The sequence below is a fragment of the Nelusetta ayraudi genome, unplaced genomic scaffold, assembly GCF_046127955.1.
Source record: "Nelusetta ayraudi isolate G7.1 ecotype Tasmania unplaced genomic scaffold, CSIRO-AGI_Nayr_v1 ptg000052l, whole genome shotgun sequence".
NCBI classification, from domain to species: domain Eukaryota; kingdom Metazoa; phylum Chordata; class Actinopteri; order Tetraodontiformes; family Monacanthidae; genus Nelusetta; species Nelusetta ayraudi.
The window spans coordinates 3,488,525-3,516,004 of record NW_027466102.1 but is presented as its reverse complement, the minus strand read 5'-3'; the positions used below and the strand labels follow the sequence as shown (position 1 = coordinate 3,516,004).

At 43.5% G+C, this 27,480-nt stretch overlaps 1 protein-coding gene across 6 annotated transcripts in view; it reads right to left on the bottom strand.

The window, feature by feature from the left end:
* lama2 (laminin, alpha 2) overlaps window positions 1-27,480 on the bottom strand; it is a 190,273-nt gene that overhangs the window by 144,606 nt on the left and 18,187 nt on the right. For all 6 annotated transcript variants that reach the window (XM_076037571.1, XM_076037568.1, XM_076037569.1 and 3 more), the window contains exons 2-3: window positions 7,365-7,535; window positions 5,921-6,033 (exon numbers count right to left, since the gene is read on the bottom strand). In XM_076037571.1, the coding sequence (XP_075893686.1) occupies window positions 5,921-6,033; window positions 7,365-7,535 (284 nt within the window). The remainder of the gene's footprint in view (window positions 1-5,920; window positions 6,034-7,364; window positions 7,536-27,480) is intronic.

The window sequence follows — 27,480 nt, the reverse complement described above, 5'->3', positions numbered from 1 at the left end:
AGGCGCGGGGGTGTGCGGGGGGCACACAGGTGGTGATGCCATCAAAGCAGCAGGGCTGGAATGCACACTCGTTAAAATTAACTGTCTCTTCAAACACACACACCCCTCATCCTCACCAAAAAAAAAAAAAAAAAAAAAAAATGTGTTAACATCTCACTGGACTAATAAAAAAAAAAAAAATCTTTCTGCCCATTTCGAAATAGTGTGACTCATCAAGCGTCTCCCGGTGCCAGATTTAGAGCAGGCAAACAAGCTGAAGTTATTATTCGCTAAAGCCACAAAAAGTTGCCTCATGGTTTGACTGCCGCTGCTTACGCTCATCCCCCTGAAACTGTTTGAAACGCACGATTGGAAGGCGCCGAGTGACGCTTTGGCGATAAGTCGGAGTTGACGTCGATGTTGAGGGAAGCTCACACTGATTTTGGACACGCAACCTTTGCAGCTTCGTGGGAGGTGTGTGCGCGTGCTGGGCGGGGCTACACATATAATTCTCGAAAATTGCATAATACATAAAATGTGCGACACCTGAGTAAGAAAACCAGTCAGAGTATTTTAGTGCTTTGAGAAGAGAACGGCCTGCCATTTAGCAAACCGGGACAGTGTGAAATGGGAAAATCCCGTCACAGAATATTCACTTCTTACAAGGTAAACGCTGAAGTCGGGTAACATTTTGTATGAAACAGTGGAGAAATATACCCTGATATCAAAGTGGTGGTGATACGTATAAACACAACCCTTGAATTTGAATCTGTAATTATAGCCTCTTTACTCTTCGGACACACGCATACGCATACGCAAACAAGCAGAGAGGAGCCGACGATTCGGACAGCAGCCTCTGGTTAAAACTGTAGAAAAAAAACCTTCTGACAGCCAAGTGAGCGCAATCCACTTGAAGTTCTCCCCTCTTTTTGAACACGCACGCACGCACGCGCACACAAACACACAAACACAAATAAAAACACGCGAGTACACAAACGCGCTCGCTCGCAGACTTGGGTGTGATTTGGCCGCAAGCCTTTCAAATGGGCTGCGGGGCTGCACAAAGCACCAGATGCCGCAATCTCTCCCGCATTCTTACTTTAGCCCAGATGACTGTCAGAGCCAGACGCACAAGGTCTCTTCCAGCGCCGCAGATGTTTCATAAAATGTCATTCTGCTCAGAGTAAAGGCGCGTTTTATGGCGTTTGCAGCCGCTGGATTTCTCGCGTTTATTCATAGACGCAAATAGGTTGAAGGTTTCAAAGGTGCAACTTCAAATAACAAGTTTATTAGGCCGTCACCTCCGGTGAATTGACAGCTGCCATACATGAACAGCACTGGCAAAGAGCGAAATCCTCTGCGTTTGAGCCGCGGCATCAGATATGCGCGATGTGATATTTTTTTTACTGCGAAAATATAATTATTGTTTTGCAATTTTGCAAAAAAGACATAGTAAAGCACAATTATTTATTGATTGAGATTAGTTATTTGCTTGCATTTCTGAATGGGAAAAAAAAAAAAGGGCTTTAGTGGTTGAATGTTTCTCTCAGTTAATTTCTCAATTTTGGGTGGAAAAGGTGAATTACGAGGATTATTTAGCTGTTTCACTTTGTACAAAAACAAACAAACAATGGTTTTATGTTTAAAATAAAAAGTTTTTCTTTTTTTTTTTTGATGGTAACAGGTAGTTAAGGCACTGTATGTGGCAATTTGCAAGTGTACCGAATTCCCCATTCGAGTTAACAGAGATATAGAGGACGTTATTACAGATGATGAACAATAGAAGTAGATGTACCACTGAGTCTGAGAATTTGGTGGCCATACAGTGAAACCTGCAGTTGGTAGGCTGGTTTCAAAGCTCTGGCCCAAGTTTAGGTGAGAAATAAGAGGAATTTAAAGGGCAACCGTTTGCTTAAGAGTCTCAGCGGGGGGGGATCTCACCACGGAAGCAGTGCCAATGATGGAGATGTCTCAAAGTGCGGTAGCGCTTGTTAATGCTACTGCTTAACTGTGCGCACGTGCACGTGAGGTGGCCCCTGTCGCACGTTTGATATTTATCATCAAGATCAATGAATTTTACCCGTAAACGAATAATCAAAAGGAACGACAATGTCTGTCTAGCTCTGTTAACACTAGACGTTAACATGTCATAACCAATGATGAGCCGCTTTGGTTAAATGTAACATTCTGACTTGCTATCTTCCTCCAGGATTTATTCTCGTCAAAGACTGTCCATCAACCAAATAACGTCAGCCAACAAAATCGCAATTATTACGAATAGGTTATCGTCCAATCAGCTCTTTAAAACTCTCAAAAAACCTATTTGAGGAATCCCCGCCCCCCCCCCCCCCACACACACACACCCCTGAAGGCAATGCAAGAATTTAGGCGAAAGTAATGGAGACCACCCAGAGACCATCGGCTGCCTCCTTCAAACAGCAACACACACACACACAGACCCTCATCTCGCACTCTTTCCCATTATTTAGTCGTTCCACCCAGAGAGACTTGACAATAACAAGGGAGGAAATGAGGGTGGTGATGTCACAGGTGATAACCACGCGCCCGCGCCGCGCCGGCCCGCTGTCATTTTCCGAGAGGGATGATTGAGGTCGCGAGGGAAATTTGGTGCACAAGAGGGCAAATAGCTTTCCGTCAGTAGGGTCGAGAGTGGAGCGCCAACACACACAAAACAAGCGCGCGCGCGCGCACACACACACACACACACACCTGCACTTTTTTTTGGTGAAAGTGCATAAAACAATCACCGCTAATAATGTCCAATTCACATTTTCTTTACATATATCAAATACAGGGATGCGCCAATCCGCAGCAATACCGGGGTTGAGTACTCTAGTCATTAGGGATGGGCGATATATATCGTCAAAAAAATTCACCGCGGTAAGAATATGTCATCTTGCAGTAATAATGATAAACTCCTGTTGATGACGTAATTACGTGCGCACCAAAATAAACGCCACGAAAACCATTTGCAAACATCCTGTTGTACTTTTTCTTTATTTTCTTTTGGGGTCGGCGGACCGGGATGTTGAGGCAGGAAACGCAAAAAAATGTTAGCGAACTTTCACTGGCACGACTCCGAGTCAATCTTAGCGTGGACCTGACGTTGAACTCTGTCGTTTATCCGCACCGTCTTTTCGCGAGCGATCTCTCGTTCTTTTCTCTGTGGCGCTTGTTTTCAGCGAGCTACTGCTTCTTCTAATACGATGTGCTGCAGGTGTTCTTCTTCTTCTTCTTCTTCTTCTTCTTCTTCTCCGCCTTCATGGAGTAAACTTGCGGCGCCACACCAGGCCGGGCATAGATACTACATCGTTTTCAGGGATTCATTTTATTTATTTATTTATTTTTAAATACGGCTTCGTGTAAACGTGATGAAATTTTTAGTCCGTATCGCCCATCCCTACTCGTACTCTACTCGTTCTGGAAAAAAAGTGGTATCGGTGCATCATCACATAAAATGTTTCCCTCAGAATGATGCTTGTATTGCTAGTGGCAGTGGCAAAGGCTGTAAGACCAATCTGTTTTTGTTTTTGCAGGGTTTTTTCTTTATATATTCAGTTTTCGATCCACTTTTCTTCCTTGAAGGAGGGCCGGGTCTCATCCCAGCATGAAGTTAGAGTCTGCGATGATGATGATGATGATGATGATGATGATGATGATGATGATGATGATGATGGAACAGGTGATGTTAGCAGCTAACTGCGCCGCAGCGGCATCTAGTAAACTCAACATTACTTAGGAAACATTGTCAAACGGATCTCTCAACTCCCAAGTCTGCACTGAAGGAGCTCTTCACTGCACTTCTGCCTTTTTGTCTTTGTGCACACAGGGGGGAAATCTCCTCTGTTCTGTTTTTCAGTTTGTTGTTGTTCCTTTGGCCAGTAGGAAACCGCTTCCTGCCAGGGCAACAACAATACGGCCTCGATTACTTCGCAGAAAGCAGATAAATTCATTTAGGGTACTTGCAATTTCCCCAACTGCCAAGAGAAAGCGAAAACAAAAAAAGGCAGGGGAGGATCTTCAAGTGAAAAAGGCAAACTTTGGAAATATCACTTCATAATGAGATGGAGAGCTCTGGGACTGGACAAGATAAAGCAGCGCGGAAAGTGTCTCTTAAAGCTCTGTCAGCGCAGCGTGTGGCGGCCGTGGATAAGAACGCTGGCATTTCAAGGCTCTCGGGGAAACCAACACGTTGTTTTGCTCATTGTGTTTGGAGTCATCGACTTGTTTTGTTCTGTTTAGCAAGCTGCCCACGATTCATGTTGCAGCATATTCCGATGAAGTCTGGTTTGTGATGACGTGTGTGGTTCATGGAAATAAACCATTTACAGGAGAAAACTAGCATGATATCTGAGCCGACCTGATGTTGTCCTTTGTCTACTGGTCTACTGTAATCCAAATTGAAAATTAATTTAAAAAAAATTCAAACCTTTTTCACGATTACGTTTTTAGCACCATCCTACTATTTGTTCTTGTGACAAGTCTTTAATCCTTAGCCATCCATCATAATTCAAATGTACCTGATACCAAAGCAATGTGTTTGGTTTTCACGACAAACGTATTATATAGGGATGCACCGATACTGATACCAGTACTGTGTATCGTACCGATATCAGTATCGGGTATCGGAACCAATATTAGGTACGAGTACCTTACTCATACTCATAAAATATGAGCCGATACCGCGACACTTTGACCAGTTGTATATGTATGTATACGACAATTTTGTTAAATTTGCGTTTTGCAAAACTGTGAAACTTGAGACTGTCTTGAGACAGAAAAACGGAGGAAGCAAATAAATAAAAAATAACAAATAAAAAAAAAATCCAAGTAACTCTATAATGTGTAATGGCCTTAAGTACTTAGTATCGGTATCAGTGTTCACAGAAGTACTCGTACTCTACTCGTTCTGAAAAAAGTGGTATTGAATCCCTAGTTATTTGTGTTGTAAATGATCGGAGCCTCAATGGAGAAGATTCCTGCCAAGCGCCCTTGAGCAGGCAAAAAGTAACCCAATTACACCGAAAGTGACACGCATGCTTATCAAATGATTGATAGCAAAGTTGTTTCTGCTAATTCCAGTCATGCTGAAATAATAGTTGCTCGTTTCCTGGGATGACAAAACAAAGACAAGTCCATTAGGAGGCCGTTCTGGGGGATTAAATAATTGCTTTGGCTGAATGTATAATTAAATACAAGCTGACGTGACTGCGACAGCGAGGGGGTGGGCTGAAGCGTTCCTTTATATCTGAGAGCGGCACCGAATTCCGCTGCGACCGATGGTCAGAAATGCAACGCAGTGGCTGTTCAGGATCAAACCGAGACCGGATTACACCAAAAAAGATTCAAGGATTCAAAGAGTTTCACCTTACATGGCAGCTGAATGTTGGTGTGGCAGAACCCGAAGTGATTGTGCATGCAAGGAATAAAGAAAGCGTAAAAAAAAGAACATTTGAAAAGTGGCATGTGGCAAGTTGAATATAAGTTTTACAAAAATACAAGTTAAAAGATTAAAAAAGTGCAAAAAATATGACATTATACCATTGTAAAAAGAAATTCACGTTACAGATGCTGGTGTAAGAAATGCATTCATTGCAAAGCAGCTCATTGCTTGACTTTAAACAGAAAGAATGCTGCGACCGTGACTGTCAAATACAGGAGGGAACTGCATGAAAACACTTCTATTAACAGCCGACACTGATGTGTGTATTTGGCCCCGTAAACATGGCACGGTGAGGGCATTGGATGCTGATTCTTAAGTTTGAAGTGAGAAATTTTCATGGAGGCTTTGGTTACACCGTGGTTACAATTAAAGGTCGGGAAAGAGTTTGGACTAGGCTGCACTGAAATAATGGAAATGAATGTGCCTCAATGTGAGTCGTCATAAAGACTGAGTGTTTGTGTGTTTGCGCGGACGTACCTGTTTTAAGTCCAGCGTGATGGTCACATAGTGGTACTCCATTCCATTCTTAATGGAGGGGCTTTGCCACCAGCGGTTGGTCCCATCTGTTGCATATTCAATGGGATGACGTTCTGTGCAAACAAACGCAGACAACTGAGAGGAAGTGGACACACGCACACGCACACACGCACTCGCACACGCACACACGCACATCTTTTGCATTGACTCCACAAAAAGGTTTTGACCTTTTCAAAGCCCGGTGACAAAACACACTTTTTAGCACCTGAAGAACGGAAGAATATGTTAGTTATCAAATTCATTTCCATCAAACCGTGGCATTTGAAAAAAAAAAAAAAAAAAAAAGTACTGACTTCTGTCTTGGGTGTCTTTATGTAAATCTATATCTGGCACGTGGCCAGGAGCGCTTGGCTGCTTATTTGCGTCGGGGTATATTTTTATTCCGAGATGTGATTTATCATCTTCATTCACGACTGTCAATCACCAGACTATTTATGTGTTGCGTTGCTGTTTAATGCCATGGCAACACTTGCCGGTGAATAAGAACGGACCAGCGTTTCCTTTCGTCGTATTTTCCCGGACTTCTCTTCTTCAACATAATTTCCTTTCATCGTCTTTGGTTCAAGCTTTTTTTTCTAAAGCATTTAGTCGCGGCATTGTCAGTTTTGTCCTGTTTGAACCTGGTAAACAACTGTAACAATGATGAATATTTCAGCTCAATTAAGTTCAGAGTCACTCAGTTACTGCAACACGTTGACATTCAACATTGGCATTTAATATTTTTCATTTTGCACATTTCTTTCAACCCCTTATATATTGTGATGCCAGCTATCTATTATATGGAACAGGTGGTTTGAAGCTTTTCTCAATCAAAAGTACTCCAAAAAACAATCTATGCATCTACTTACTGAGCTGACTCGCTAATCATCAGTTCAAGGCTGTAGAATTTGGCTTGATTTCTGATTTTCTTATCGGTAAAAGCTTAACATACTGCCCATAAATACATTATTCAAGGGGTATGTTTGCAGTACAAGAACAGTCATTTGGTTTTCCTGCCCTTACAACAGTTTTCTCATGTACAATATAGGAATGTGTACACAGTCAAGGCCTTGCGCCCAGTTAGCTGCCATCTCGCGCAACCATTTTTGAAGGAAGCCTGCCATGCTTCCTTAAAGTTGTTACACACTGAACCTTTAACCCTGGCCCTTAGCGTGACTGGCTGAGCAGTGAACTGCATCACTGGCACTCTGGCTGGCACTTTGAATCACGATAGCCGCCTAATGCTTTGCTGCCAGGCTGCGATTGATTTCTTAATTTACATGCCAATAATCATTTTAGACAAAAGTGAACAACACCAGGCTAATCTGACTGTAATCGAGTGAAACCGTGCCGCTCATTTTCAGAACCTTGTCGGTCTCGCAAGTGTACGAGGGAGTCTTCCTACCAAACGGTTTGGCGCTCCTCTGGTTGCAGGTTCGACACTGAGGGTTCCGGACGGGCTGCCCCGGCACGTGCTCCACCAGTTTGCAGAACATTTCCGGACCGTGCGAACCACAAGTGGCGTTAGCTGTGATATCTGCCATGGACGCCAGGTTTAAGACAGCAGGAAACAGTCCTGGAAAGAAAGAAAAACATGTGTAAAGTGTGAAATTAAAAGAAAAAAAACATGTGGAACATGTGCGGCATTTTCTCCATCTTTGTTGTACAAATCAGGGTTTCCGTTTAAAATACACTGCAAAATTTTTGTTTAACCGCGATAACACAACTTTACACGGAGATCGAGTTCTAATTGTGCAGCGAAATCTTGTGATCACTAATCACAGGTGGAGGTCCATTCAGAGGCGTTCAAAGACGGCCTTTCTTCTTCAAAGCCATGTGTTACATTGCCAAAATGCTGAACAGCGGGGGTTATTAGAGAACTTCCAGCGCACCCTGTTAGCGGACGTGCTTTGTATCTCCAATCATTAAAACCGTTTCTGCTTCCCTGTGAAGTCCCGTTCAGACTGAATCACGCCTCTGTCTGTTTTTGCCATGATTATGCCTAATTACGAGGAACATGAGCGCACCCTCCAGGCCCATTTTCTTGGGTGTTTATTCAGTATTTTCTGCTGGTGAGTCAATCTTTTTTTTCCTGACAAGAGGAGAATGACAGTATAAGCCTCAGGTAGAAAAAAAAAATACTTTTATGGACCCATTGAAACCATGCTAACCTCAAACACTAAATATAATCTGTCCAAAATCTTCAGAATTGAAATGTAAGTCGCTGTGCTGGATTCATAGTGCAGCTTTCAGGCTCAGTCTTCATCTAAATCTGCTTTTAAGGGTTAGCCCTCAGTTACAATGTTCAAACACAACACCATGAAAGGTCCAGTGTGTAAAATTTGACTTCATTTATGATTTCTATATTGGTAAAAGCTTAACATACAGCCCATGAACACATACATTACAGTGAATACTCACAGTAAAATGAAAGTCATTTGGTGTTCCTATCCTTACAATGGTGCTTTTATGAATACAAGAACCTACATAAAGCAAGGATTTTGCTCCCAGTTAGCTGCCATCTTGCACAGCCATATTTCTAAGGAAACCTTGTGTGGACAATCCAGCCCGCCTGACAGCGCGTTTCGTATTTAGAGTGAACGCTCGCGTCCTCAAATAAACCAACGAAGAAAAATAAGTCGGAAGAGATATCCAGGTTTGTTCTCGCAGGCCACCGTAGTTCACTGGCAAGCTTGGGAGAGGGTGGGCACGGAGTCTCAAAGGGGAGTGAAAGAGCGCTGTGGTTTACTACTTGGCGTCACTGTTTCTTCTTAAAAATGTCCAAATATTACTATTTTAACATTTAATGACAATAAAAGTTGTATTCGAAGGCAGAGTAATTGATGGCTCCATCTCATGAACTGTATTGGCTTCAAGAGGATTATGTCATAAAATGTCCCAGTGAGACAAGAGCCATTTCAAGTCAAGTCAATTCACGGGACCAGTTTATGGAAGTAAATTAATAGCTGACAGGGACTGGTGCGTATCTCATCGCCTGGGTAAAGACACTCGCAACATTTTGTAATATTAGAAGCACTGGCGGACACAGTAATGAGTTCAGGGCGACGATCGGCGAGCAGAGGCAGGCGCACGTCTCCAGATAACATCGCCAACATCCGCAATCGATCATCCCGACCTCGACTGTATCTGCTGAATCTCAGAAACGGTGTTTGCATCATGTAGCGTGTCTGGGGATGTTTTTCACTTCCTGCCAGTGGGTATTTTTCACATCTGCGAGCGTTGGCCTGGACAGAGGATATAACAAGAGATTTTGTCAGGAGGGCCGAGCTAGCTTCAGGCTACACAAATAGTGCTTTGTCTGAAGAGATATTGAGGTACAGGAGGATCCCTCAAAATCTCCTCATTTCTACTATGACTACAGACTTAGGGCACAGTTGAAGGGAAGGTTTCTCTGTCATTATGGCTTCAAGAAGTAGCGAAACTGTTCAAAATGTCTTGTTGGCAATTATCTTATGCAAAAATGCCTTTGAAGTTAAAACACTGGGGTTTTTATATGGTTGTTTTGTCATATATCAGTGGTCATGGAAGACAGGATAATATTCAAAAAGGAACAGAACATGTATTTCCCATGGAAAAAAAAAGTAAAGCTTCAATGCAGATTATTATTTCTTATCATAGCATATATGCTATAGAGTGTTCTTATGAATTGTCACATCATCAGCTTAATCATAAATATAATATCACATATATGGGGGTGGGGGTTGGGGGGTTGGGAGGGGGGGGTCTTCCAAGCCCGTAACTATTACTTTAAGAAAAAAAAGTATTTTCAAAAAGTATGGTTCAGTTTCCATAGATTTAAGAAACAGTAACCACTTTAACAGTAATCATTTGATCTCCATTTGATCTCCAGCAATTACAGAGTTAAGACTCAATACTTTTAATAGCCCATGATTCACATGTTGAACAGTTTGTGCAGCCATACACATAAAGAAGGTCAACTGGTCTCGTAATGAAGCAAAGGTGTTAAGCACGAAAAAAAAAACAAAAAACAAAACAAAACAAGACATTATTGACTCCTAAATGTCACCAGCACACATCTGTGAGATGCGTCCTTCCCGTAGTGAAGGCGCATTAGTCTCAGTCTGAATAGCAAAGCTCGCTGGACTTACAGTGAGATGCCTGACATACTGTTCACATGGATCACATTTCCTGCCTGGCGAAAACACACAAACACACAATACACGAAAAAAAAAAAACATGCGACGGACCTGATTTACAGTTAGTATGTTAAAGGAAAAAAATCGAAAAAAAAAAATGAAATAAAACGTCTGTGTTTACATAAACACAAACAGGAGGGCTCACACCAACAAAGACGGGACGGAAAGAGGGGGAGCAGCATGTGAAAGTGTGTAGACGACGAGTGCGTGTCCAGATGAGGACAGCTGTTTGGCGGGGTGTCAACACTGATGAACTGTGAAGAACGTCTGAGACAGCGAGGGTCTCTCTCACACATGAGCGGACATTCTCACTGAGATACTCACGGCATGTGACAAACACTCCCGAGTCAAACCACAGCGCGGAGATACGTCCCGCAGTCTGAGACTGCGAGGGATACCAAAGAAAACGAACATGACAGCGTCACAACACATATTGAAGCAGTTACACTGTCTGTGTACTCCTGCCCACATCCTACATCATCTTCTCCCATTCCACTGTCTGGTAGGGATTCTATGATGCAATTAGAATCGCTGGCTTTGTTCTGAAAAACAACAACAAAACGTGTGTGGCAAAATTGTGACAAGCAAGCAAAGGAAATAGAGAGCCTGTTCAAAAAAAGACAGCGTATGTGCTGATTTCACCCATCCCAATAAAGCAATTGGGACTTCCTCAATGTGTGTGTGTCTTAATATACATGAACATCCAAGGCTACCACACCACCTCAAAAAAAAAAAAAAAAAACATTTTCAAATATCATCTATCACAACCAGTGTGCAAAGTACAAAGGGGTCAGACCCCCCCGATTAACCCATGAGACCCCCTGAAAGCTGCAAGGGGGTCTACATTTTCAAGCTAATATGTTAAAAAGCTAAAGCTATTTTATTGGGTCAGAAATATATATATATATATATATATATATATATATATATACATATATATATATATATATATGTATGTATATATATATATATATATATATATATATATATATATATATACATATATATATATATATGTTATTAGACCACACATATCCATCTGGTAATAAATAGAAAATAAAAAACTGCTCCTTCACTTGTGAGCTTACCGTTGTTTTTTTTTTTGGTGGCTAACCACTAAAAATGGATGAGCGCAACATTGAAGAAGGGATCTTTTCAATCTGGACGAGTCGGATGCCCGACTCAGCATCTCAGCTGCGTACCAAACTAGAAAGTGTGAACGAACATTAAAGGCGACTTATTCAGTCGCTCCCTCATCAGACTGACACAGAGCCGCGTCCAGCCCCGCGGATGGGTGACAACCCCGTCATCATTAACACCTACAAGCCTTAATTGGCTCTGCCGGCTGTGTGTCCAAGCGGGGGGGCGTCGGTTTGATGATTAGGACAGCAAGAACGCGGATGCGCCGTCGTGGCCGTTGCACGTCTCAGAGGAGACAGCAAAACGGTGTGAACTGGCCAACCAATTTATTGGCTCCGCCTCCCAGCGGTTGTTTGGGTTACTTGAGAATCTGATCGCTCTCTTTACATTTTAGCTTTCATGATGAACAAAAGCACAAGACAGGCAGAAGGGCAGGTTTTGGGTTCAACACTTTGGGGCCCCGTCCACAAAGAATGGAGCGCAGATCATTTGCGCAAAACTCCTTTCTGGAATTCAGGTGATTGATTGACAATTGATTGGCAATTGGCGCAGCTGCTGCACGTTAGTCACATTGTAAATTGCAGATAACTCTGCAACTCAATCTTTTTCTTCTCCTTCAGCCGTCGTGAGTTCGTCGCGGTGGCAAACGGATCTCCAGGTTGAGTTCAGTCTCTCAGGTTCTCAGTGCTCATCCAGTCACAGGACACGTACGTGTGAAGTTTAGCGTAAAGCCAGCTAGCTGGCCTCAGCATTGCAGACTCCAGATCTGATTGGCTATGGTAACTAACTGTGGTCCATTCACTCACAGTGTACAGGAGCCTGCTACGTCAATTTTTCTGACCCAAGGCAGATGTCATGGAACCTGACGACACAAGCTAGCTGAAATATCATTGGATAACTCAACCAGAATAGAACAGTGGAAGCAATGCAAGCCAATTGGATGTTATATGACGTGAAAAGAACAGACTATGGGGAATAACTTTATGATCATATTTCAGATGAAAATGTACTTTTCTCAGTAAGTTTAGGCCGGCAGAGAAGGCCTTGCTGGCCCAGACGGGCCGCCACTGGAAGCACGCACACAAACTCACCTACACATCTACCTCCACGCTCGTCTCTCTGCTCCGTTAACCCGTGGCCATGTCCGCCCGCCATTTCTCCCCTTCCGACTACGCTCTGTTAACCAGATGTCTCGGTGGATTTGCTGCCACGCGGGCTCTGAATTACGGTCAGACTGTAGTATGTATGAATGGATGCGCTCAATGACAAGCAGTGAAGGTCACTGCTGAGGAAGTCGCAGGGAGAAAGAAAAATGTTAATCGCTTAATTTATTGAGCTTCCTTCAAAAGCCATTTCATGTTTCTCCAAGCGCCATAAATAAGGTATCGACGTTTTAACGGAATATTTTATAAAAAAATATGTTTTTATTTCTCCTCATTTGTTTTAGGTTATTTATTATCTACACCTATCCTTGACTCTACAATCGTCATCTAATGATTCTGTCTTTCTTTTTTTGTCATGTTTTATGGCTGAGGTGGGTTTATTAAAGTATGTTTGACTCAATTTTTAAAAAACCAACCAGTTTTGTTTTTTTATTGTTTTTTTTTAAACAAGGCCAAACAGCGATGTTATTAAATTGGAAAAAGAAGAAAAAAAACCAATGCGGTTGTACGCTTCCTACCTGACGCACCAGATGGAGCGCCTCCTAAACCACTTCATCTTTAGAGAATTTATATCTGGGTCTATCTCCTGAAGAGCTCAGCCAGGACGCTTGATTTCCGAGGCCCACGGGGCAACGTCAGGTGTGTGCCACCACCTCATGGTGAGCTGCAGTGCACTATGGCGCCACAAACAGAAACAACGCTATCAACTGGGAAAATCTTGAGCCGCCCCAAGTTGTTTCAGTAAGGGCCACTTGAGTCAAAAAGAACAAAAGAGCGAACTCGGAAAGCTGGAAAGCAAGGACGGCAGCAGCAGAGAGCAGAAAGCCCCAGCACAGAGCAGGCATTGATGACAACAATGAGGGAGGTCGGAACAAATGAAGGTGGAGGAAGCTGCTGCTGACACGGAGCTTCAAAACTGGCAGTGTAGAAGGGGATTTGGTCCACTGACGTGGAGCTGGCCTGTCACACAAGATCTGCGTGGCCCACCCACATCAGCTGATAAGATGGAGCTCTTGAGCACTCAAGAAATTCAATGAGAATTGTATTCAGCAGGTTGGTCAGATAAAAGATTCTCAAAGTCGGATTCTGAGCGATCTGCCGGCTGTGCGAGGCTCCGGCGTCCATCATAAATTACGCAAGCAGCGGTCTGAAAGCACTGGATTTCCTTTCCTTGAATAAGAAAAACAGAACAGGATGGGTCTTATTTCACTTCCTGATTTTCCTTTTCCTTTTTATTTAGATGCTACCGTGCTGATGGAAGGGATGTGAGTTTGTTGGGCATTTGTGACATAAACTCTATGTCATACAATGTAAAACTAATTGTTTTACCTCCAAAATAAAAGCATTGATTGATTGACAAAAAAAAAAGAAAAAAAAAAGGGAATGTATGTAAGGAGAAAATGTCGAGATGTGACTTGGTCTCCAACTGAGCCGCGATGACAGCATATATCTATAGTTTCTTTTATCCTATAAAGGGATTTTTATTAAATTAAGAATGAATTTTATTTCTTTTTTTGATCCTGGTGGATGATGACTCTGCACGGCGAGCCCCACGAGCGCACGCTAGCGTGTGCGTGTGTGTGTGTGTACGTGTTTATGATGGATGTGTTTTTGTTGAGTTCTGAAGCGAGATGTATTCTTGATGGAATAAGAAGAGGGTCGAAGAAGACAGCACCATCTCTCTCTGCATCTCCCCCTCTATCGCTCCTCAGCCGTTCGCTGGCGCCGCGCTCGCGAGTGTGTGCGTGTGAGAGAGAGAACGAGAGAGAGAGAGAGAGAGAGAGAGTGAGCGTTGGAGAGGGAGCGAGATATAGATAAAAGAACCGAAAGATTGATAGAGATGGATGAAGGGATTCCCAGAGAAAGATAAAGTGTTGTTTAAAAGGGTCAAGGCCAGGAGAGGAATGAGGGATGAGACTGTGATAATCCTGTGTACTCTGCCCTGGACACTTTCAAAAGATGCACACACACGTACACTCGCAAACGCACACACGCACACACACACACACAGAAACGCGCGCTCACACTGTAGATTTTTGTGTGTGCGCATTAAAACCCAATTAAATACAGTCACAGGGACAAAGTCATCCATTTAAATTACGCCGTAGACAGTGACTCTACAGATGGAGACACAAAAGTACAAACGCACAAAGCACTTTTAAATCAATCTCCTGTGCAAAACATTACTTTTTGACAAAACAGGGGCCGAGCGCACCGAGGAAAAAAAAAAAACCCACACTAATCGGCCCAGGATTCATCTCTTGCCTTCTTTGATGGCATCTTACTAAAAAAACAAAACAAAACCAAAAAAAAAAAAAAAAACACCAAAAAACCCGAAAACTAATTTGCTTTGTTAGTTCAGGTGGGCTCCGAATGCCTAAAATGTAATTTCTTTCCGCGCTCTCTCCGAGTTTGGCAAACGAGGCGGCGCGGAAATTGGATCTTAACAGTTTAACACGGCGGCGAAGAAAGTAATGCACTTCCCAAGGTGTGAAAAATCTGCTTTAAGTGGCTGACAAAGAAAACAAACAGCCGTGCGTGCGCGAGTTGAGATTGTGACTTTATTATTTTGTTATCTGAAGGCGGGTATGAAAAAAAAAACAAAAAAAAAACAACTTTTAAAACATTCAAAAGGAAAATTGTGCTTTTTTAGCAATATGCACGAGGCCTGACGACAACTACTTTCCCAACACAATACTGACATTTATGCATTTAAACGTACTTGTTAGTGACAAATAAATAGATAGATAAAATCAAATGAGAGGGAAGCGCAGGGCAGCACGAAGAGAAATACTTTAATGAAACAATGTGTCCATGTAAACCATGTGAGCGCCCTTTATTCTAATCAAATCACACACCTCGCCGCGGACCTGTCTCGCTGTCAGGACATTTATTGATGACTTGGGTCCTTGCAAAGCCCACGTCCAACAGAAAGCTTTAATCCCGGTGCGCACGCATGATCGGCGCGTGTAGTTTCCACGGTAACGACATCCGCGCTGACATATATTGGGGAAATGAATGACTTTTCGAGTAAAAGGTGAATTACAATTTGACGAACACTGGCTCTGTGTGGCTCCGCCACTCATCGCCCCGGCGCGCGCTTCAACGTCCACGGTAAAACGGTTTGCCAGAAATAAAAGTCTTGCGATAGAACAACAGGAAGAGGATTCATCGTCATTGCATGCAACGGCGGCGGGCCGTGCATATCACGCCTAGGCCATCAGCGATGGCACATTTAGTCCACTCGAAATGAATACACCTCGTAATATCCTCAATATGACACTATGACTCGAGAATCCATACAGAATCACACTTGCGCATCACAACGCCTTCATACAGGTGAACTTGGCTGAGCAAAACGTAGTTTCCGGAGCATTTAAATCACAATAAAGACAAAGTGACGAAGGCCACTGATACTCTTAGAACATACAAATCAAAGGTGATTTTCAGAGATCCCGCAACGAGGTTTTAAGGATTCCACCAAAAGCACAGTGAGATTCCGTATGAGAGACCAACGGGACAATAACGTAACAAACAATTGAACAATTAAATTATGAAACAATTGGTTGACAATGGGCACAGCTGCAGCGCCGACGTGCCACGTTATTTGCATTATAAATTGCAGATGTTTCGGCAACTCAATATTTATCTTCGCCTTCAGCCGCCGTGGGTTCGTCGTGGCGGCAACCGGATTTCATGTTTGAGTTCAGTCTCTCAGGTTCTCAGGGTTTATCCAATCACAGGACACGCACGTGTGAAATCCAGCTCAAGACCAGCTACCTGGCCTTGGCATCGCATAGTCAAGATTTGACTAGCTACCGCAACTGACTGTGGTCTGTTCACTCACAGCGGACAGGAGCCTGCAAATTGATTCTGCTGACCTAAGGCAGAATTCACAGAACCTGGCAACACAAGCTAGCTGAAATCAAACCAAGAAAGCAACCAAGCGGAAATGGTACGACGGGAAAAGAACAGACTATGGAGAATAACTTTATTACTATATTTATGGGACAACTTACTTTTCTAAGTTTGTTTAGGCCAGCAGAGAAGGCCTAGCTGGCCCTGATGGACCACCACTGGTATGCAATAGGAATTGATGGTGGGTGTATCTCCCTGTACTGTACTTTAAAATGCAACATGCATTATGTCAGTTGGCGAAAACAGCTGCAGGCATGGAAACGATGCAAATTCACAAACACAAGTCTAAAAAAAAAACAGGGACAAAAAAAGAGGATCTTGGTGCGAATCAAAAAAGCCCGCTGCATAAACCAGTCACTAGAATGTGCTCCAAACCTGTGGGGGCGCTCTTAGCGGAACAGCTCAATGGAGTGAGACACAGTCAGACCCAGAACGGCTGACTAGAAAGTTCCTAGTAGAAACTGGAGTAAAATATACTCCAATAAAAGTCGCGTGACCATGCTAAGCCGTACCTTCCCGCTGCTGTTTGAAACACTGTCAGCCAGCCGTCCTTCCATTCCATTGTAGTGACTGGATTATGCAGCGTTTTTCCGTTTGCATGTGTTTTCTTGGTTTTCATCTGTTGTGTTTGCGGCGCATTTGATGATTAAGTATATGTTTTTATATCTTGCAGTGTGTTTTTTCCATTTGCACCACAATCCTCTCTTTGTAACCTGGTTGAGACTTGTGTTTGTGAATTTGCATCGTTTCCATAGCTGCAGCTGTTTTCGCCAACTAAGGCGCATGAGGCAGTTGTATTGTGTTTGGCCGTATGATACACTTCGCTCAGACCGAAGTAGAAATTTGGAGACGATCAGCTCATGCTAACGCGCTCAAAGTATTGAAGCAAGCGTGCATGGGTGGAGCAAACATGACGGTTTGCAGACCTGGGTAATATGTTAAGCACGATGTGTGCCTTTCTTTGCATCTTTGCATTGAACACTACAAATGTTGTGTGTTCAGGTATGCAAAAGTGAATTCAATACGTAGCCATCGTGCTCTCCGCTACAGCAGCACACTTTTATATCAGGCGATGGCGCGTTTGGTTTGAGTGCGACCTACTATCCGAACCTGTAGTAGGAGACAAAGAACATTAACAAGAAAAAATGAACACCACCGGAGAGTGTAAATCAGCATAATGTAGGGCAAAATGATCTGCGTGTTGCGGACAAAGTGGAATATAAAAGTTGTCAGGAAAGTTTCAAAAATACTTATTTTTATTGAGTTAAATGATGTATTTCATATCATTTCATTTTAATTAAAAAAATTGTATCCCCTCTTCAGTTTAATTTATTTACTTTATTTTTCTTTATAGAATCCCATAATAACTGTTTGAGTATGAAAACATCAAACCATTTTCCCACAATCTCTGTGATTTTCTCAAGTCTGTGGTTTACAGCAAGTACAAAACCACGTTTAACGCTTTTCAAAACAAGGGTCGAGGAAAACTTGTATCACGCATCCAATTGATGCTACATCCAACTCTAGCTCCAAAGCTACAAAACGTTTTCATCCAACCCCTCCCAGGTTTCCTGGCTGTTATTGTTATGTCTTGCATAGCTTGATCGGGGTTACGAAAAGAACATAAATCTATCCTTGTTTTTGCTGCCAGTAACTCTGGCTTTACATCTGCCGGCCGCTCTGCAGTCGACCTGCGGGGCTTCCAGGGAAAAAAGCTGCAATAAAAACTAAGTCAACATCCTGCTCCTCTCATGCACTTCCTTTCCCCAGGAGTGTGTGTGTGTGTTTGTGTGTGCTTGTGCATGGACTCACAAGTCTCCCATCGGAAGTCATAGAAAGACACATGCCAACCCCGCTTTGAATGACTTATTATACAAAGAAAATAAAGGCAGTATGTTTTTGCAAAGGGGGTTAGGGGGCAGCGAAAGAACAAGAGCTGATCAGAGGCGTCGGGGTATATCGCCTCGTCTCTCTCCCAATTCAATTTAGTTTCACGGGCGGTCACGAGCGAGATAACATCTCTCCCGTCTCTACCTCTCTATTGACCGACACCACATATCATGTCAACTTCTGGAGCAGCCCTTTTCCTCTTCTTCTTCTTCTCCTTCTACTTTTTTTTCCCCCTTTTTAAAACTGCCGTAAACGTAACGCAATAAAGGAAAAACACAACATACCGAGGATCGTTGGTGATCAAATTATAATGCGCGACACAATGTGCAAGCGACCCTAAAGAAGATTTATTTGAAGCGCTAACATCTGCGCAATAAATCATGGTAATTTTTTTATTTGTTTTCGCAATGAAGGAATTCAAGTAATACAGCTTTCCCTCCCCTTTTTATTATACACCAGAGACCCGGTTGCTCCCTTATAAGTGAATTTAGAGACCCAAATGTTGTGCTTTTCCCTCCAGATGGTCAAACACACTTAGCAGAAAAAAGGAGTATAATGTTAGCATTAGCGTGTGTTTGTATGTGTGTGATGCTTGCAAGTGACGTCCTCTTCCAGACGGTCGTAAAGTCAGACTAAACAGGAAAACCACAAGGTTATAGACAGTTAATCCTCTGTCTGAGACACACACACACACACACACACACACATACGTGCGTGCACACAAAAACACAATGTCACTGGATGATTATGTCTGCTGGAGGCTACGGTGACCAGCGAGGCCCAGACTTGGGGGGTCTGAGAAGCTACTTCCAGGAAGGAAGTCAGCTTCTTTTTTCGAAAAACATTTTTTTTTTTTGCACACTGGAGTGCGGCACAGACTCAGAAAGAGGTGGAAAACACTATATTTGTCTTCAGAAATTGCCTAAATGGCCAACATTATTTTAATAACCTGCGACTACAACTGAAATTGCCTCTGGCAGGCTAAGCTCCTGGAATAAGCCCATGGAAGAGACATTCAGTGTCTTTTTTATCAAAGGGCTTTCAAGTCTCAAAGAGCCGGCGCCAGGATTCTCCCTTCTGCACAGAGAACTGTGCGGCAGCCGCCTCCGACCAAATTTCACGCCGCCTCTGCATCCCCGGCATAACTGCAGCCCTTGTTTTTGGGCCGCGGTGGTGGTGGCGGGCTAACGTGATTTTCCCAACCAGCTAAATGAACTCGTCGGATTTGACAGACTGCGACTGCAGCTCTGCGCCGATGCGGTGGCGCTGTTGCCGTTCATCCACAGAGTGAGACCAATGTGTGTCTGTGTGGGGAGCCAATGCGCAGCATTTTCTTCAATTATCACTGAAAACACAATGTGTGCAGTGGCCACGCGAATTTGCAGCCCTTTCCACACTGGACACTTGTCTCTTACAACCAAGTACAAAAAAAATTGAAGAGAGAAAACAGTTGTAGCCCTGAATTAGGGCTGCAGACAATTGGTTTTGATTAAGGGTTAAGTGTGTAATATGTGGAGATCTTGAGAAGAGACAGCGACGTCAAGCGGATAGATTTTAGATTGCAGTGTTCACCCTCTCACCCTTCCTCTCCTGAGCTTGCCAGTGAACTACAGTGACTTGCATATTTCTGAGGAAGCCTCCAGGTGTGGACAATCCAGCCCGCCTGAGAGCGCGTTTGCGTTTCGTGATTGGGGTGTCTGCTTGCGTCCTCAAATAAACCAACGAAGAAGAAGGTACCCGAGGTATGTGTGTGCTTGTGCAGGATGGCAGCTAACTGGGAGCAAGATCCTTGAGCCATGTACATTCACACACATTTTTACACACACACACACACACACATATATATATGAGAACTGTTCTATGAGTAGGAAAACCAAATTACTTTACTTTTACAACTGGGAGTCAAAACACCAGTCGTACTTTCACTCAGAGCAGAGAGTAAAGAGTCGCCAGGTACCCAACAATGTGCTTATCTGGACTTCGGGAGGAAGCAGGAGGACCTGCTGGGAACTCACAGACACACTGGGACACCATGCAAACCATTTATCAAAATAAGTGTAATGACGTCAATGCTTTCAGTTTGAATCTAGATATTGCATTTGAATACATTGATCACTGTGTTTAAACAATGACAGGGTTTCCCTTTAAAGAGTTCCACTCTAAATCTGCAAAAAAAAAGCATTGAAAGACATTGGTGGACAAATAGTATATTTGTACATATATCTAAATAAAATGCCAAAATTCTGTCCTGGGTTTTAACTAATAAATAATGCATAAGAAAAAAAAAAACAACGAACAAAAACACTTCAAGGTTGGACAATTTGTTGAGATTTCGCCATCTGATGATACATTCACCTAAGGCAAAAAGTGTCTGTATCGTATTTATTTGGAATCAGATCGAAACCAACTGCTACAGTATTGTGCACCACTAGTGCTGAACACTGAGCTGATTTCTAATAGTAATTATATTGTTATTTTTATTAAAAGAGAATTCAAAAGAGGGGGATTGAAAATGGCAGGTTAAAAGATTGCAGGCATCATTAGTTCTTCCAAGGTGAGAAAAAAAATATTTGTTTGAAATTTTAAATGAGACTGACAAAGTTAAAGTCACGCAGCTGTTGTTGCCGTAGCTACAGCGAAGATTACCCCGGTAAAACGCGAGGTATCTTAGCCTGGCGAGTGATTTTCCAAGGGCACAGACTCTTTGTACGCCATACAGTGAGTTGTTCAAAGCTCGTACATCTACATGCATGTTGCATGTTGAGTGTGAAGGAACTGAAAATAGGATTTTGGAATTTTACCAACTGCATTTCCACAACAACAACAACAAAAAAAAATCTCACACGGGGCAACGATTTTAGTGTATTCGTTGAAACACAGCGGGACGCAGTGGAGATCCACAGGTGTAGATGAGCATTTTAATTGTTGATAGGAAGAAAAATAAATGAAAATAAATTTAAATTCCAGTTTTTTGGCGACATGAATGGGAAACTAAATTCCTAAATCCATCGAGTGTATCCCCGAGTATAGGATTTATTCTGAAAAGATATCTGACAAAGTAAGCTTTGACCACCATAATAATAACATTAATGACAACGATCATAATATTGTGGATGATAATAAAAAGAATATGGTTGAGGAAGATGACGGGCTACTGTTTATAACCACTAACTCCTGGAAAAGTGGTTTGAGGTGATTTAGAGAACTCAGAGCCGCCAGCGCTAAATCTGTCGTGCAATGAGCCAACTGCTTCCCTCTCTCTCTCCCACACACACACACACACACACACACACACACACACACACACACACACACAAACAGCAATTCCATACCTGATGAGGCAGTGATGAGAACTTTGTTAAATCATCCACAAGCACCTCAGAGACAGAGCCGTGTGTGTGTGTGTGTGTGTGTGTGTGTGTGTGGGTGTGTGTGTGTGTGGGTGTGCGAGGCCGCGTATGATTTAAGCAGCAACTCGTCAGCGCCAGCCTTGGTTCTTACTTACAGTCCAGCCCCCGAGCCAAGGCCACTACACAGACACACACAGACACACAAACACAACACACGCACCGTCTGGGGGGATACGGAAGATATGTTGGTGCCTGTAATGAAAACATGTCAGTGAGTAGATTTACAGGAGGGAGCAACTTGACCTGTGACCCCCCGGAGCGATTTATCTGCTAAAGAGGATCTAATCTTCCCACAGCCAGTGCTGTGGCCGCGACTCGCTGGCAACTCAACAACATAAAGAGCGCAACACAGCGGTGAGAAGAATATAAAACAACGAGTTATCTTTGTGAGGAAGGAAAAGAAAAAACAACCCCCAAACAACTCCTCACGGACATCTATCTTCAGCTCCGGAAAGGTGCAGCGAGTGCTCGCGCTCCAGGTCTGAAGCCGTTCTGTTGAGATAAAGTCACAGCTCAGTGACAGCTCGGCATTTTTTTTTTAGAGCATCTGTGTGACCTTTAGGTGTAATGCAACCATCTCAACCAAGGCGAGGAGGAACACTTAGGGTGAAGCGGCTTTTCGTGGTTGTGAGCCAAGCAAGAATCTTCTGCGGAAGTGTGCAAGACTTAGGTTTAGAACCAGGTTTGGAATTAAAAAAACGAAATCAAGATGCAAATGAGTGGCACAATAACAACAAAAAAAAACAAAACAACAAAAAGCCCACTCATTCAAAATATGAGAGTGATAAACAGCAATCAAACGATGTCAGTTTACCGCGACGAGCTCTCAACATGCCGTCTATTATTGTAAAGACAGTAGACACACCAATATAAGTATTTGCAATTTAATGTATGATTAAAATAACAAAAAGACCAGTACAGACAGTGTGATTCTCTATATTGTCAAATTATACCCACATTTCCATCAAGGACTTCAGAAATCCAAACGTTTAGCCCTCTGTTTGCAGCCTCACTCAATAACACAACTCCTGGTTTCTGTATGCTAGACAGGGGTTGAAGTCAATCAATCAATCGTTCAATCAAGCATCAGTAAAAAAAAAAACAATTCTTACTGGTTAATGTAGATGTGTGTGATTGAACTGTGCACATCCGCCTATTCCGTGTGTGTTCCTTAGGTCAGGAAATAACAATCTGGAGGCAGGCCCCCGTGAGCTTCCCAAGGGATTGTGGGTAATTGGAAATCCAGATGGACGCGCATGAGCTTCCAGGAGGAGACGGTTACCACAGAAAATGGGAACCAAACATACGCGCGGCGACGTTAATGGTGCTCATCTCCGCCTGAGCACCACTGTTGTTTTGTGTGTGTGTGTGTGTTTTTTTGTTCCACTGTTGCTTCGTTCCCTCTTCTGATTCTCCTCATCGTATTTCATCTTTCTCCTCCGGTCATCTGAGTTGAGGACGAAAGAGGAGGGAAAAGCATGTGCTGAAGCTGTGGAGGAGGTCCGGCGGGATCAATCAACAAAGTATGTACGATCGGAACCGGCCAGATGTTGTGAGTAATATTCACCGTACGCTGATGTGCAACTGATCCCAGTTGTTCGCTCTGGAGAACAACTTCCTCAACAGCAGTGGGGATCTTCAGAGGGAGTGACGCAGTGACTGGTTGCTGCTAAGTAATGCAGCCAGTGCTGGCCGGTCTGCTGCACACATCAGGACCAGTTGTGACTGTGTTAGGGTCTTTTGACAGCAGACACGGTCGCTAATGGAAAGGCCAATCGGGGTAAGGCCGGTAACCACCAGCCAACACAAAACAGATGTTTGGGGAGTGTTCTCCAGCAAGACGTCACCGATCATTTACTGACAGAAAACTGTGAATGGGAGAGTTTTATGAGGACAATTTCCACTCATCTCGGAGCAGTGGCTTACTGGTAGCTGGAAGAACGCAAGATTGTGTGATTCTGAGATAAAAAGGAGTGTAATAAAAAAGGGCAAAAACCAGAGCTGAGTAAACGGACAAGACCTGAGTTTGGTCTTAAACTGTCCTTGAAGTCTTCAATGACTCTGAACTTCATCTCCCACATTGCATTTCAACTATGTGACCAACAAAAGGACGACTAGTGTTTCCACATCAGTATATATGCATTTTTTTTTGTGGAGTTGGGAAATATGTCTGTGAAGGTTCTCAGCCATGCGGGTCATCTTAATGGAGAAGGTCTAAGTTGAGGCAACTGGACTAGTTTTGGGATCTTGAAGACTTTTTGCCTCTCATTTTCTGAACTGAAGAAGCCTTTCAGATAGCAAGACCGGTCCAGTTTCCTCGACTGAAGCCTCCTGCATTTGAGAAATACTCAAAAAATGGATCAATGGGTTCATATCGATTTATAATAATGCAGAACGAAGAGCAAACATACTGTATTACGAGCACTGATGCAAGCCCATATACTGGGCACGGGCAAACTACGGCCCAGGGGCCATTTGCGGCCCGTTAAGCTTTTTTAATCTGGACCGCCGAAATTGAAGAAATGACATTAATAGTAAGTAAGTAATAAAATAGCTGTATTTTATCAATTTGTCCATGTTTTAAGAGAATTTCAAGACACAGCTAAATGGGGCTTCAAAGACAAATATTTTGTTAGAACACTTTTGTTCATTCTCAATAGACACTAAAGCACATTTTCTACATATCCCATGATATATATTTTTCCTTCTATGAGGTGGGTTACCAAAACACTCCATCCATCTCCTTCTGCTTTCAGCCCCTCCATCACATTTTAGAAGCCATTGTGGCTCCACCAGTCCAAAAGTTTGCCCACCCCTGGCATATACGATACTGGTACCTTAAATCAATACCAATCCAATACAGCAACAGCCGTTTTACAACGTGTTGAGAAGTGAGTCTCCCAGTCACAAGGGATGGATCGTAATGCCAACGTTGGCCTCTCGGGGGCTGCGGGGGTTCCTCGCTATCCTCCGTCGTCCTTCGCGCATTATAGCACGGATGTGAAACACACGCCGCCATTTTCAACTTTTTGAAAAGAGTTTTGTTTTTTAGACACTTTCTAATTTTCTCTTCACTCAAACTGCTCGATTCAGGCCGTAGCCTCGCGCTTCCGCTTCTCTTTTTTACGAGCCAAGTTGCGTTCGGGTCTGCCAGCAATTGGGTCCTCGGCTCCTCGCAGATGCGCCGATTAAAAAAATAAATAAAATCAAACTGGAAGCATCCATCTGTCCACTCGCACAATTTTTGTGAAAACTGAAAAACAGTGTTGATTTGTGCGAGTTCTCTGCCAGGAAGAAGAAGAAGAAGAAGAAGAAGAAGAAGAAGCTCAGTAAAAGGATCGTACGGAGAGCTTCATGTCCTCGGGTTTGGTTTAAAGAAAGGGAGAAGGTAGTTGGGGGTGCGGCACAAGCTAATGGCAGGAACGTTATCACACAAAGTCAATGCGGTAAGACCACAAACTAGCATTAGCAATGACTCCACCGTGGGGCAACGGGAACGGCAGCCGGCTCTCGGAGCTTTTCCCCACACGCAGCACTAAATGATGACAATTGATTTTGACAGAGTTGAACTCCGGGGTTGCTTACTCATCGTTTTTGACCAGCACTGATGGCCCCACATCTACTAGCGACCGCCCCCGCCGCGGGCTACCTTTAACTGCACCCGGCTCATGAAACGCTCAGGATAGATTGAGCGTGGCTGAAAAGTGCGTTCGACAATACAGGATCCATTAGAGCGCAAGTGTGTGCGAGTGTGCCTCAGTGTGTGTGTGTGTGTGTGTGTGTGTGGGTGACGGAGGACAGCGTTGTCAGTGGAATTTATCTTCTAGTTGTTTTTGTATGAGTTTAAGTGAGCCGTCAGATTTATTTTATTGCTTCCCAAAGCAGTACCTGCACAGGTCTGACTGCAAAGGCGGGGTGGGGGGGGGGGGGGGAGGAGGAAATAAGCAACAACTAAAGTGAAAGTATGGATTATGCGAGCACAGGGCGGCATCGACAGAGACGCTAATTCACGCAATGGGGTGTTTGGTTCCACTTGAATTCAGATGCTGTTCTACTCTTCGTTCCTTTCGCACCTGCCTGTCTCTTTTTTGTGTTTTTTGTGTGTTTTTTTTTTGTACCAGGTTGTGTGAAAAGCCATTGAGAGAGAGAGCGAGCGAGCTGTGTGCATTTGCAGTACGTAGCATTCATTATAGCGCCACTACAGACAAACTGCTCCCAGGACAGACATTGATTTTCACCCAATGGATCCCACTGTTAGCAAACCTAATAGCTCGGTGGGTAATGGCTAGACGTTATGAACGAGGCCCCGTGGGCAGGAGAGGAACGGGGGCGAGGAGGAGAGGATGAAGGCGGGGAAATGAGCGCGGGGAGCGGGGAGGCGATGCGCTGGAACGCAGTGGAAGTGGATATGGAAATAAGGAGGGGGACAAATGCAAACCACAGGTGAGAGCGGAAAAGAGGAGAAAATAAAAGAGGGGGAAGTAATTTCAGTTCATGCAGGCAAAAGGAAATGACGCTTCACAAAAGAATTAATTTGAGGGAAAGAATAAACTTTTCTTGCAAGTGATGTGAGTCTGGGCTTTGGGGTTCTGCCTCTAAGAGCCAACACATAATTTGTGTGTGCGAGTGTGTGTGTATTTACAAGAAACGCCTTTTACACTACACAAGTGTACCAGAAATCTCAAGTTTAAATGAAGTTGCTTTGGCCTTTCAAGAAGCATATTTTAGTTGGGTATAACACATTTCTGTGTTCCTAAAGCGTGTACACTGACTCTCCAGGTAAAACGAATTATTTTTTGAAGTGTTGCATGTTTTTCTCCTGCCGACATAACGTTATTTTTTATATGTCGACTGGTTAGAAACGTTAGCTCAAAGACTTAACAGAGCGAATAGGAGGAACAGGCGCACATTCGAGAGGTATTGTGATCAGAGCCCTGACAGACAGAAGAGCTGAATAAAACGAAAGGTTTTCTGATAGAAAGGAAAGGAAAGAAAAGAAGGAAACAAAAACAAGAAAGAAAGAGAAGAAAAGAGCCAGGAAGAACTATAGATTAAACATGGCTTGAGAGCGGTGCTGCTATTTACCATTACTGCTAATAGGTTTCAAAAGGAAGCACGTCGTTAGCTAAATGGATGGCTCCTCAATGACACATTACCATGTTAAAGGCTGATTCCGCTCGTTATTGGCGCTCTGATTCCTCCATGCATCACCGGCCGGGGCTCGGGAGTCGGCCGCCAGCGCGCGCCGACCTGCTGCCTCAGCAAAAGACGTGCAAAGCACACAACCGCCTCGCGCTCACTTTGCACGTACGGAAGGGAATGCACACCGGCAAAGGAAGATGAGAGGAGGCAATAACCTTAGTGCGCACAACTCTGATTTGTTTGTTTGTTGTCATGGCGACTGATGAGAAATCAACACTGTAGTGCTTTGGGGGCGCGGGGAGTTGTGTTGACTCGTTGGCACGACTACAATTAGAGCGGATTAAGATTAAATGAGCGAGACAAAAGGCAGAAATTAACAAAAGAGATCCGTACGATGGCGACGGCCGGCAGCGATTGGTTGACTGCATCTGAACTGCTTTGCGGAGAAGTGGAATGAACAATATGAAATAATCTCCTCCAGTGCATCTGGAAAAACAGACGAGGGGTTGCAACCATTTGCTGTTTCAATATTGGTGATCGTTTCCTGTTCACTTCATGCAAACCACAGGTCAAAGGAAATATGTCACCAAATTAGCCCCGCTTAGATCCAAAATGGCATCAGGTCAGAAACAGACACATTGTGCACACAGAACTTTGCAAACAGTTCAAAAAAACCTGTA